The sequence below is a fragment of the Limulus polyphemus genome, unplaced genomic scaffold, assembly GCF_000517525.1.
Source record: "Limulus polyphemus unplaced genomic scaffold, Limulus_polyphemus-2.1.2 Scaffold1343, whole genome shotgun sequence".
Taxonomy (NCBI): domain Eukaryota; kingdom Metazoa; phylum Arthropoda; class Merostomata; order Xiphosura; family Limulidae; genus Limulus; species Limulus polyphemus.
The window spans coordinates 2,714-16,819 of NW_013666953.1; the positions used below are offsets into that span (position 1 = coordinate 2,714).

The window sequence follows — 14,106 nt, forward strand, 5'->3', positions numbered from 1 at the left end:
TTTGAAATTATGAACATTGCTCAACATCATGAAAATTAAACCTTATTTTCAATAAGCAATCCTGAAAAATATTTGGGGGTGCTTAACTTTTTTCCAGGTGTATATAACCGTAAAACTGACTTCCTAAATCAATCTTTCATTAAAAAAAAACAAAGCACTAACACATTAACATTTGATAACACCTGATTTAATCAATTTAGTTGTTATGATAAATATTAGGTAGTATACTAAATCCTAAAAATATGACATTTGCGATAGAAATAGCTTTGAAAACCAGACTCTTTCACCTTGCTGTTCCACCAGGAAGGTTGGTTCTTTTTTTCAACATAGTTTTCATCACAAATCTTTAAGGCTCTGTCAGATACGTTTGATATAATTTCGTGTAGTCCCCTTTTTTATTAAAAATGCAGTTGCAGTTCATTACAGTTCTCAAACCTACCACGTCTGCTCCGCCTAAAGGTCCACTGAAAAATAGTTGTCCTTCCCTCTTAAAAACGTCAAGGTAAATGTTTCTTTACTCATAAACTAACTAGTTCTTATAGATTAAAAGTTTGATATGTGTATAACAAGCCCCCCAGTGGCACAGCGGTATGTATGCGGACTTACAGCGCTAGAATCCGGGTTTCGATACCCGTGATGAGCAGAGCACAGATAGCCCATTGTGTAACTTTGTGCTTAATTACAAACAAACAAACAAGTGTATAACAAAATTATTATGTAATTCAAATCTAACTTTCAAAGACCTACTTAAAAATCAAAGTAAACACTGTGTCAAACACTTTTTTATTTAGTTTACTTTCATTTTCTTAAACTTTGTTACAAAAATTTTCTGATAACTTTCTTTGGACAAAGATTAAAATAATTCATATATATATTTCGGTGTTATAAGCACAATATTATCGCTTCGTTTAGTTTGAGGTAATTCATATTGTTACAAAGTACTCTTAAAGGCAGACAGTTTGTATATGAATAACCACTCAAGAAGTGGGTTTCTATCAATCTGAAATAAAGACTTACAATCAAGAACGTAGTAGCTTTGACCATTCTTTGTTTGTTTGAAGTTAAGCACAATGCTACACAATGGGCTATCTGTACTCTGTCCACCACGGACATCGAAACTCGGTTTCTTGCATTGTAAGTCCGCAGACATACAGCTGTGCCACTGGGGGTATTGACCATTCTCAATGTTGAACTTTGTAATAGATCTTGTTATTGAATTTCCTCTGTAAAGATATGTGACAGACCAATGTCTGCGTTCTCGATTTCGTTACTTAGTTATATTGTTCAAATACTACCGTGATGGTTATTAAGACAAATGTATAATAGTCTAACAAAAATATTCCAAAGTTTGGGGCATTAGGATGAAGTGCAGATATATCAGAGGTTATATAGCGTAGTCGCACATTATGATTTATAGGGTTATAATCTGCACGTTTTGTTGACTTTGTACGTTGCACAAAACGAAAGTTAATTAAGTTTAAATATGTTCAATAATTATTAGCTCCATTGACAGTTTGCTTAGGAAAGTAAAATGTAATTTAATATCCTGCTTGTATCATTTATTTCTGCATAGGCATAACGCATTATAAAATTGCTTTTTAAAAATGTTAATTATTCCTATTCTCAAAAAGTTTGCTTACATTACGTCAACATTTTAGAAGTTCGACAAAGCTTCTTTCTCCATAATTATGTTTACTAAGAGAGAAGAAAGAAAAAGAGTAAAGAGAAAATTTAAATTTTTGATGTGTATATATCTTTAATATAATCAATTATTTTTAAAATAATATTGTGATTATAGCATATAAATATTTGTAGTTTCGGTCTCGGTGTAATTTCCGTTATAATTATATTCAGCATTAAATTAATGTTGTTAACATCGACTTAATAACTTTAACACCGCAACGCTATTTGGGGTAATTTAATTATTTTAGATAATCACATTACTGATATTCAAAAATACTTCTTTTTATTCAAAATTCATTCTTATTCGTCGATTGTAACTTATCTAAATTTATCTTCTCACTCTTTAGTATATATATACATTTAATAGTATGTTTATATACATAATTGGTAGATAGAATATCGGTAGGTAGCGACACAGTCGTCGCTATGCCCATTTAACGAGAGTTTGCGGGAATATAACTTGAATGTAGGGCAGTCGAAGAGAGGAAGGTGCGGGCGTCTGCTCTTATGTTCGAAGAAATTTTGGTATGGTGTGACGTGATGTGAGGTGATTTGTTTTGTAGTGCTTTTCTTTAGGTTTTGATTTCTTTTTCTTGAGTATTAATTTTTAAGAGGAATTCGAATTTTTGAAAAACGTATTTGAGTAGGGCATTAGGCTAGATCCAAAGTCTTCCAGATGAATAGTTTGCGAATATTTTATACAACATTTTTAAAGTATTCGTATTTTTTTTTAGGTTTGAGTCTTGGTATAGGTTTAGCTGTGTTTCTTTCATTTACTGGTGCTTCAAGTAATATAAACAAGTGCCTACCGAACGCTTATATTCTACGAGAAAATACCGCGAAAGGATGGGATATATTGGAAAACTTTGATGATTACGAGCCAATAATCGACCTGCAAAGGAAGCCAAATAAGCCACCACAACATCAAGAAAAACTTAATCGTTTAAGACCAAGATATTATTCCACTGAGCTCAGCATCAAAGAAAAGCTATTTGTTGGTATTATAACTAATCCTCAAACTGTTAATGTACTTGGAGTAGCTTTTAACAGAACTTTGTCAAAACATGTAAAAACACTTGTGTATTTTTTGAAGGAGAGCCATCCTGAAAATTTGAGTAATATCTTCTCTTTACAAACAATTATTGGATTCAAAGATGTGTCTGGTGAAAAGGTACAATTACACATACTCAAATACATATTGGACACATTCGTCAATGAATACGATTTCTTTTTTCTGGTTCGAGACACAACTTATGTGAGAGGGTCAAAATTACTTGACTTTGTAAATCATTTAAGTATTAGTCAAGATGTTTATACTGGCCATGTAATCCATGATGAAATAAAACTGAATGACTATTGCTCTTTAAATGGTGGTCTGCTTCTGAGTAACAGTGTGATCAAAAAAGTTGGACAAAGTTATACTTCCTGTCTAAAACAATCTGCTTTCAGTAACAGTCAGGATGCTTTAGGAAGATGTATAACTTATGTTACAGGAATGTCTTGCAGACAAGAAGTTCAGGTCAGTATAACATGTAAAATTTAAGGACAATAAGGAATGATTGATCCATCTAGCCCACCCCCATCCACTTAAAAAAACACTCAATAACAACCCTACTTATTCAAATGTTTGTCAGATGTTCCCTTAAACTCCCTTAAATTTATTACATCTACCACATCTGTCAAAAGGCAACCCATTCCAAAGGCCAACTATCCTGTTAGAAAAATGAGAAGTTCCGTCTTGGTTGAAGATAACTTATACCCTGCCAAAATTTATATGTTTGTGCCCTCTTGACCTATGATTCTCAAATGAAAAAAGATGATGCAATACTTCATCCAAATCACCTCTAACTTTTAGTTTTTCAAGAGAAAATTTCAAGTTCTTGACATGTTCTTTTATGATAACATTTCCATCTCGGGTGTCATCCTAGTAGCTCTCCTTTGAACCCATTTCAACAATTCATTGTTCATTCTAAGGTAAGGATTATAAACTTAAATACAATACTTCAAATGTGGCTTAACCAGTTATCTATACAATGTAATTATAACCTCTTTAGATTTGTGCAATATTTCTGTAGATATAACCCAATATTGTATTTGCTCTGCCACTTACAATAGCACACTGCTTAGGTGATTTAAAAGACTGATCAATCGGAACACCAAGATCTTTTTCTTCCATAACACTGGTAAGGTTATTCTCATTAAAATTGTTGTAATCCACATTCATTACTGTCAAATGTTTATGTACGGGTCAGATTGTGTATATTTAACAATTATCTTGCATTTATTATTACAAAAAACAATGTCATTTATTCACCCAACTGTCAAATTATTTTTGTAAAGCAGCAGTAGCATCTTCAAACATAGCATCATTAGAGATCTTAATATCATCAGCAACTTTAATGTAATTTAATGACCATTCCTTCATGTATGTTATTGATGTAAGTAAAAAAAAAGAAAACAACAAAGGTCCTAATACTAAGCCCTAAGGTACCCCACCACCTGCTTGTGCATTAATCCAGTTTGACAACAACTCTCTGATTTCTTTCATCTAGCCAGTTTTCTAGCCAATAAGTCAACCTAACCCCTATCTAATTTTTTTTAACAAGCTCAGTATTAATTTTTATCCATATTTCCATTAATATCTATACAGGATGAGAAATATTGCTTAGATGTTTGTTGATAAAAACGAAAATACAGAATTTAATGGCTCATCAGAAATGAGCCTTTTTTTTGTTACTGAAAGGCCCTACTCCATCCTAACATTTTGCTTATTCTTAATGCATTTAAAGAAACCCTTAATATTAATTTTTTCATTTCTGGCCAAACTTTTTTTTCATATACCCTTCTCGATTTTCCTAATGTCCTGTTTTAACAACTCTCATGATCTCCTGTAATCCTCTGAGTCTCCTCTCATAGCAGTCAATTTAAAATTTTTAAATTTGTAATGTTTTTCTATAATTTTATTCATAATACACTTTGCGAACCAACCTCGTATGATATATGTAGCCACCTTTTTTTTTTGTTATAAAGAATGTGTCCATTCTGAATATTTAAACCTATGTCAAAACAAAAAATTATCCATTTTCACATATTGATAAGTACAAACAATGCAACAAAAGAGGGAAAGTTTTGATATTAAGAAAAAATTGGGAAGTTTAAAGAATAACAAGGCTACTGAAACATATAATAATCAATTACATAGATTTGTTGAAGATATTAAGATTTTGAGTGTTACTGGCTGTGAAGAAGATGCTGCTGTTTTACAAAGGAATTTAGATTATTTGGCGAGTTCAGCAAATAAATGGTAGATGGCTTTTAATTATAGTAAGTACATGTTAGCTATCATAATTTCCCCGAAAGGGGCAGAAGGCAGTTTTGAAGGGTCACCTGTTTTAACTAACCGCACCACTATACAGTAGTATGTTATCTGTGGGTCAGTCAGTAGACACTGAAATTACATCACATAAGGGAAGCTTAACATTGCATGACATGAATCACAAGAACAGTTGTGTACTCTGTAGACTACAACATAGCATGACATATGACTGTTAAAAGCAAAAAATAAAAATATTTGTTACTCTTAATTTGGGTTTTATTTACTCTTGCAACAGAACACTTTCAGGGACCCTGCTGAAGTACATCTAGTTTACATTATAAGTACAAGTATGATGAGAATCACTTTAACAGTGTTATGAAAGAAAAATATATTGGTGCTTTGGTTGATCGGTCTTCTTGAACAACCCAAGTGATAAAGTATGACAAGTAGGATTTTATGTTGTATCTACAGAAATATTGTATAGGTCACTGGTTAGGCTTTATTTTGAGTATTGTATTCAGTTTTAGGCTCTTTACCTTAAGTATGACATTGAATTGTCAGAAAGGGTTCAAAGGAGGACTACAAGGATTATATTTAGGATGGAAGACTTGTCATATACGGTCGTGTTTTGTCATGAAAAATAAGAATTAAAATGGATCTGATTGACGTGTACAAGATTATTAAGGGAATTGATAGTACTGGTGCATCATCTTTTTCATGTTTAATGGTAAAAATTGTAGAACAATGGGACAAATATATATATATATTGGCAGAATTAGAGTTATCTTCAGCTTAGAAAGTTTTACTTTTCTAATAAGTGGTTTTCCTTTGTAATGGTCTTTCTTCGAGTGTGGGGGATGCAGTAAATATAATGGAAGGTTCAATAAATATTTAAGTTATCAAGGCTAGATTTTAGTTGTTTTTTGTTTTTTTTTAAGTGTATGGGACAGCCTTGATGGACCAACAGGCCCCTTTTTTGATCCTTAAATGTTATGTTATTCATCCAGTCAAGGTTGCTCCTCATGAAAATTATCGTGGGTTTAAATTTTTACTGTTCTCAATTCATCTTCTTTACATTTTAGTTCATATGCATTTAATACTATTTGTATTTATATAGTTGGTAGATGGAATGCTGGTATGTAATGGCACAGTCATCACTGTGTCCCTTTAATGATATTATGGGAATGTAATGTAAAGAATTCAGAGGTTTTTTTCCTTATTAATCCCCCAGATAATCTTTTAAACTTCAGTAAGATCACCTTTTATCCTTCTTTTCATAACAGAAAATAAGTTTAGAAATCTTAACTGGAACCATTAAGAGAAATATTCCATCCCTGCAGTCATCTTACTGGCCTTTCTCTGAATTTTTTGCAATAAATCAATATTCTTTTTTTAGGGAAAAATACCAAAACAATACACAGTATTCGAAGTGAGGCCTAATAAGTGATTTATATACGTGTAAAGAAATAATTAACCTTTTTGACTTTAATTGGTGTGTCTATAAATATACCCTGAAATTCTATTAGCTTTGCTACTAGCAACAGAACACTGGCTCAGTGGGTTTGAGCAACTTATCCACACTATGTCAAGGTCTTTTTCTTCAGTCATGCTATTGAGTGAATTCTCATTCATATTAAACATCTGATACAAATTGTAAATGAACTATCTTACACTTACTATACAAAAAAAAGGTCTTTTTCCAAATATTTTTCAATTAACCAATTAATTCAAATCATTTTATAGTATCTCAACATCTTCAATATACCTAGAATTACTCAAAAGGTTATTGTTGTCCACAGAATTTTCTAGCTTAGTAATTATGCCTCTATCAGTATTATTAACATAAATAAGAAAAAGCCAAAGTACTCATCTTAGGCAATCCACTAGTAACAAGGATTTAGTTTGACTGTACTCCATTAATAACAACTTCTTAGTTCTTCTCATCCATCCATCCATCCATCCATCCTATAATCAAATTTATAGTCTTTCCCAAGCCCTCAGTGATGTGATTTTTTTAACTGAACTTTTGTGTGACAGCACCTTATCAGAAGCTTCTTGAAAATATTTATTTTGTTAAAAAATTAACAAGTGCATTACTTCAATGGGCTCTTTAAACTGTTTTACATGAGATTTAGTTAATGTCATACATGTATATATAATATTTATTTACAGAAATCTAAGAAAATTTTGTAAAGCTGCTTTGAAGAATTAAAATTTTGACTTCTTATAGAGTTATATAAAAATTAAAGACTATTTTTAAATTTGTTGTCTTGTGAAATGTTAATTTTATTCTAGGCCTAGGATTTCTGTGGAAAAATCATACTTCTGTTCTTACTACTTATTTCTATTACAGACAGTTATATACTATCCACCACTTAGCACATAGAAATAAGAAAAAAGCAACTTAGAAACAGCCATTCAACAAACGTAATATACTACTGTCCAAAAAGATCATCGAAGCCAATGATGTAAATTTTTGAGATTGTTTGATTTCTCCTTACGTTCTCTGCTCTGAACTTAATACCATGCAGAAATGGAACTATGTTTATTCTTCTTCTATGAAAGATTGTTTTGATAATAAATGATTTACCTATTTAAAAATTCTAAAATAACTTCTGCTGAGACATTGCCAGTGATCAATCACAAAATAAATTAATTATCAAGTCAGTAAAAAGTTGATCTCAGCTTTGGCTGAGTGCTTTCTCAGTAGGTTACTTAATACAATACTGTGCATGTGTGTAGAAAGATGATACGAGAAAAAATTAAAATTATCTCTTGTTTTGCCTTTCATAATATTTAGATAAATAATACTTGTCTAATATTGTAATGATATAATTTTGTGTACTTTTCTTTCTTTTTTAGGGTAAAACCTTTCATGCATATGTTGTTAACAAAGATGTGAAAAAGACACTTCAAGATATGGATGCAGTAGATCCAAAAGACTTCCATGTAGTTTTCCCTGTATATAATTCAAAAGATCATTATCAAATTCATAAGTACTTTAGTGAAAAAGAATTAAGTATAACTCACTATAGTATTAAATCAGTTGAAGAACACATTGTTCAACTTGCACCTTTGGTTCCTGGAAGAAACTCAAGTGTTACATGGCCTCTAGGCTTAGAACCCCATTTTAAACCTGAAAGTAGGTTTGATGTTATTAGCTGGAATCACTTTAATGGGACACACAAGTTCTTAGACCCAACAGACCCTCAAGTTGTATCCAGACTTGTTGGAGTGAAGCAAACAGATACTATTGCTATCCTGAATGACTGCTTACAATGGTTGCAAAAGAAATATGGAAAGGTGTTTTCATCTCAAGTTCTTGAAAATGGATACTGGCGTATTGACCCTACTCGTGGTATGGAGTACTTAATGGACATCAAACTGTTAAATAACAAACAAAACAAAATAGTACAAAAAAGACTGGAAATCGTGCGACCGTTAAACAAAATTGAGATAATTCCAGTGCCTTATGTGACAGAGCACACTCGCATTGCTTTAGTTACTGTTGTAAAAGCTGATGAAATTACTTATGCAAAAGAGTTTTTAAGTGAATATGAAGTTGCATGTTTAGAAAAACAAGAGAACTCAGCTTTGCTGCTGGTATTTTTATATGGTCCAAATGACCCGGGGAAAGGGAGTAAGGATGATGTATTTGGCCAGTTGAAATCATTAATATCATTTTACAATAATAGGTACCGAGCTGGTGGAGCCAAAATTGCGTGGTTAAGTGTAAAAACTGATATTCGAGAACCACCAGATTTTGCAGTCATGGATCTTGTGTGCCGAAAGCTAACTCCTGAATCTATAGTTCTACTGGGTAATCTCAAAATGGAAATTCGGACTGATTACTTAAATCGTGTGAGAATGAATACAATTTTAGGTTTCCAGGTGTTTTTTCCAATCCCTTTTGTACAGTATCATCCAAAAGTTCAGGGTACTACAAGTAAAAATTTTGAGATAAAGAAGGATTTAGGTCATTTTGATATTCATAGCTATCAGTCAATGAGCTTTTACATTTCTGATTATATAGCTGCACGTACATTAATCAAGAAGGAAGTGCCATTTGTTAAAACTGACAGAGATCTCAAAAATGAACGGCTATATAACTTGGAGTATGGAATATTTGATATGTTTGTGAGATCCAAGCTTTGCCATGTTTTACGTGCCATAGAGCCAGAACTAAGAATCAAATATAGAACTTTAAGTTGTAGTTTAGACTTGAATCATGAGGCTTACCAACAGTGTCTACATAGCAAAAAAGAAAGTTTAGGCTCCAAATCTCAACTTGCTAAGCTCATACTCAAGAAAGAAATGATACAGAGTGAGCAGACGAGGTGATAATTTTAAAACACTACATTTTGAAAAGCGTTAGCAGTTCATAATATCTGTTGTTCCTTTAATTAATGTCGGAGATTCATTGTCAAGTGAGAGCTTTCATTAAAAAAAAACAGAATCTCAATCCTCAAAGTTGATGGCAAAACTGCTTTCAGTAATTTGTTCCTAGTGCTACTGTCTCAAGATTAGATGTCATTCACAAATGTAGATAGAATTTACTTAATTTTCCAAAAGTATATATATACCATTTGCATACATATAGATCAATTTATTTCATATTTTTTGTTATGGCAATGACTGTACTAATTTTGTTGTTTTTTTCTTTGTGACTAACGTTTTATAATTTTAATAGTTTTTTAGGAAGATTATGAAAAGTCAAGTTCAAAGTATAGTGTATAATACTGACAAGATTTCTATGAATGGTTCTGCCACATTGAATTCTGAATTAGTGTAGTACCTGCATCCAGTTTTTAGCCAAATGGTAAATTTTTCTAAATACTAAAATTATATATATATATATATATATATATATATATATACATAATATGCTATTCTTTTTTATTAGTTTAATTTTTATATGGATATTTACTTGGTCATATCTTTACTTGTTATGTAACTGCCTAAATGAAGAAAATGTATGGAATGAACAGAAAACCTTTAAACCAGGATTTAAAATTGGAGCTTATTGTTTTGTTCTTTTATGATGTTCATACACACATCTAGGGCTGGGTGATTAAATTGATTAATTGATATAATCAATTAACTGTGGGCATCAGCTACATGAATTAGTCCCATAAAGTAATCCAAATTACGATTAAGTCAATTAGTATCATCAAAATAACCATTTGTATTTTCGATTCCATTTTCAATTATTGCCACTACTAAATAATTGAAATTATGATTAAATCAACTAATATTTCTGGCTATTATTGTTTTTGATTATTCCAGCTATCCAAGAAAATGAAATATTGATATTATTCTCATTTGTTAAGCACCAAAGTTACACAATGGGCTGTCTGTATTCAACTCACTTAGGGCATCAAAACCTGATTTGTGAGGGTGTAAGTTGTTTTTTTTAGTCAAATAATATGAGAATAATCTATATTCTCAAGAGAAGGATAAAATGATAATCTATCAGTTGAATGTAACCAATTAAAGAGCCCAAAAACTAATTGATTAGCAAATTCCACTAATCACCCACTTCTACTCACACAAATTTTCAGAATATTTGGCGTTTTGTTTTAGACAACAACATACCTTATTTATTGGTTTAAACCCATAAAACTTAAGTTGAGAAATAATTTTCGTATAGTTTAAAAACTGACTGTGAAACTAAAATCTGAAAACTGTGCAGTCAAAAGGTATACATGTATGTTTGTGAATTTGTAGTTTTATAAAAAATAGAATATAACTTAATATTCTACTTAATAATTAGAAAAAAGTATGGTCATGTGATTAAACTGGCTGGATATTTGGTGCTATTTTAATATACATGTAATTGTATTATGCATATACAGTCTTGTTACCTACTATAGAATAATAGGTACTTTGATTTGCTAAGTATTATATTCATAGTGCCTTAAAATTAACAGTAATATGAATTCAAGTCTATAGGACATAACTAGATGAATAGTATCAGATGTTTAAAAAAATTAAATGGGAATTTTTAACAAAAACATTCTGATTTAAAGGTTGCAAATGAAACTGGTTCAGTAACAAAGTTATATCTCATGACACAGTTGTTGTTTTTGTTACTGTGTATACTATTTTGTATATGTGGTTCACTAGGAGTGTTAGATGTATTTTTATACAAGTTAGTGCTTTTTACCTAGGATATTTTGTACTCTGTGGAAAAATAAATGTTTTAAATTACATTTTATATGTAGGGCAATTTAAATAATTTACAATACTTTGTGTTTCACATAGACTTATAATGAATGTTATTGTGAAGTTTATGGTAAGTTTATTTTTTCAAGCCTGAAAGTTTAAAATTTTATCCTTGTAATTTAAATGCACTTGTTTCTTTAATGTTCATGACATTTTTTAAGTTATGTGATGCATTTTGAAACATTTTAATCTTATTAAAAAAATAATTTCATTCTTGTATATATATATATGTATAACCTAGAGTGCAAATTGAAAGAAACTGTAATAGTGTAAACAAGAAAGCTAAAATACTCTCGATTACAGTGTCAAATATGTATATGTGTACACTGATAAACATCGCATTCCTGCGTTCATGTACAGGTATACTACAAGTGTTTAGTTCACACCTAGACAATCTTCCTTATTATTTTACTATTGCCTAAATTTTATTTACATTAGGCTTGATGTGTTTTTGTACTAACATGTATTGTGTACTCAAATTCTCATAAATATTGTGATGATATTTTTCAAATTTTGTGAACTATTTGCATTCAAAATGTCCTCCTGAGATTAAGGATTTTACATATTATATCTCATACTATGGTTTATCTCATTTTTAGTAGCAATTTTTATTTGAAACACCCTCTCCAAAATCATCTGTACTGTACCATATTTCTGATATGAAAGTTTACTCCTTGAGAACAATAAATGTGAAAAATATCCCTTTTAAATCATATTCATTGTGTTAAGTTGTTCTTGGAAGTATATGTAGGTCAGTGATGTCACTGATTTGTATTGGAAAAAATGTTTTTGTCAGTCGGATATATCAACATAAAAGTAATCATGATTTGTGTCTTTTTTTTTAAGTTTTTGTACATGATTGAAGATAAAGCTTTGACATATTTTTTGTTTTAAGAACATTAGTGATTCTTTTAATAAAGATTAGAATGTTCCTTAAAATGTTTTTGATTTTGTTTCCTTTGTGTATGTTAAGTTTGACATGCCACAATTCTCTGAAGTGTAGTTTTGGTAATACATCAAAATATCAATACTGTGTAAGGATCTTGATAATTTGTCTGAAATTTAAACCAAACTAGCAGATAAAAAGATGCTAGCATGACTTTCTCTCATGTGAAAACATTATTAATACTTTTATGAAACTACTATAAACCATAGGAGCCTACAAAGTGTTACATTTTTAATCCTTTCCATGTTTTAGATAATTTAATGATTTTTATAGATATACTTATTTGACTACTTACCCAAGTCGTTATGAGTGAAGCATATCCTTCTAGTATTATGGAAAGAAAGTGGGGTTGAGAATTTTAGCAACTAAAAATCCTAGGTTTATATTTTCTCTTTAGTGAAAGTAAGTTAACCTATCATTTATCCACATGCGCTTTGAGCGTCACTTGTGATGGTCATATGAAGCTCTCTTCTAATCTCATAGTTAAATTAAAACAACCAGTTCATATTTCCACTTTCAGAAGCGTCAACTGTGTACCATATATGATAGTCAGGCACTTTAGCATTATATCCTGTGAATCGCATGTGATTGCAAAGGATAGGGTTATCCTGCTGGTGTCGCTTATAATTATTTTGCAATTTATAAATATTAATACACACACTCATAGCTACATTAACCTGGATGCTTTCTGCTCTGTGCTGAACAAAATGAATTGGTTGAGAAATTTATTGGTACTTATGCATATTATTTTTACATATTGCTTATGTATAGAAACATGGAGGAAGTTACGATGAAGTAATCAAAGTATAAAGGAATGTATATTATGCTACTACTACAGTGCATGCACGTAGACTAGTGAAGATTTAGGTAACGAACACAAAATAAAATTTCAACTGCATAAAGAGTGAAAATGTGGTTTTACAAACAGAAAGCTTAACAAGGAACGGCGCGTATATGAAAGTTGGAAAGGCTGATCCTCCCCAAATAAACTGTCCCTCAAAGGGCATTAAAATCTCGCTAACTTGTATAGCATATGTGGATATGGAGAGAGAGAGAAACATGGTATTACTGTATGCGTGAATCAATTCTTTTCAACTGTGCAACCACCCACACGTGACAGAATAGCCTGCCCGAGCAAAAGACTCTCGCGACACCTCTGAGCTTAATTGATTTGGTCTCCCCCGATGCCCAATGTCAGTAATCTAAATAATAGTTTCAATGATATCCTTATGCCTTGTATATATATGTGTGTGTGTGTGTAAGATACGGAAGTGTTCCAAAACAGTGGCAAAGGTTTACTTACAGGGCATAGATTCCAAATACTGAATAAAAGTCACGTATCCCCTGTCCATTTGATTGCTTTACGAAGGTTTGTGGGAGTCTCGTGATTAGGGCGTTCGACTTGTAATCTGCGGGACCAAAACACAGCGCCGAACATGTTCGCCCCTTTCAGTCGTTGGAGAATTCCCCAATGATTAAACTTAATATAAGTACAGGCAATTCAGTAAGGTAAAATACAACTAAAGCGAATTCATAATAGAATTGGCCTAAGAACTGTGATCAGTTTTTAATTGTGAATGACCCTAAAAGATAACATTCAGAAACCTAATTTTGAAGTAGACCGATTTCAATTTTTGATTTGTTTGTTTTGATAGGGTGTTATACCGTAACAAATTAGCTAGTCAAAATATCAAACTTCTAGGGAGCATTTTACATAAGCAATTTATTAATTAAACATAGGAAACGATACATATTGTAATGCATGGCAAACCAAGAAGAGCCCGTGCCAAGCAGGTTAAAAAATAAACACAGTTGGCGAATGGTTCGCGCAAAGAACGAATTTGATATTATGTATTAATAACAATTACTATATAATAAATTTTAAATAGACTGTTTTCATTTTCAACATTTTAACTTTACTATTAATATATATATA

The 14,106-nt window shown here is 31.2% G+C and overlaps 1 protein-coding gene across 1 annotated transcript; it reads left to right on the forward strand.

Moving 5' to 3' along the window:
* The first annotated feature begins 2,162 nt into the window (after nt 1-2,162).
* Nucleotides 2,163-12,128, forward strand: LOC106463183 (chondroitin sulfate synthase 2-like). Its single transcript, XM_013923177.2, has 2 exons — nt 2,163-3,202; nt 7,862-12,128. The coding sequence occupies exons 1-2, from the start codon at nt 2,360-2,362 to the stop codon at nt 9,338-9,340; spliced, it is 2,322 nt and encodes a 773-aa protein (XP_013778631.1). The 5' UTR covers nt 2,163-2,359; the 3' UTR covers nt 9,341-12,128.
* The last annotated feature ends 1,978 nt before the right edge of the window (nt 12,129-14,106 follow it).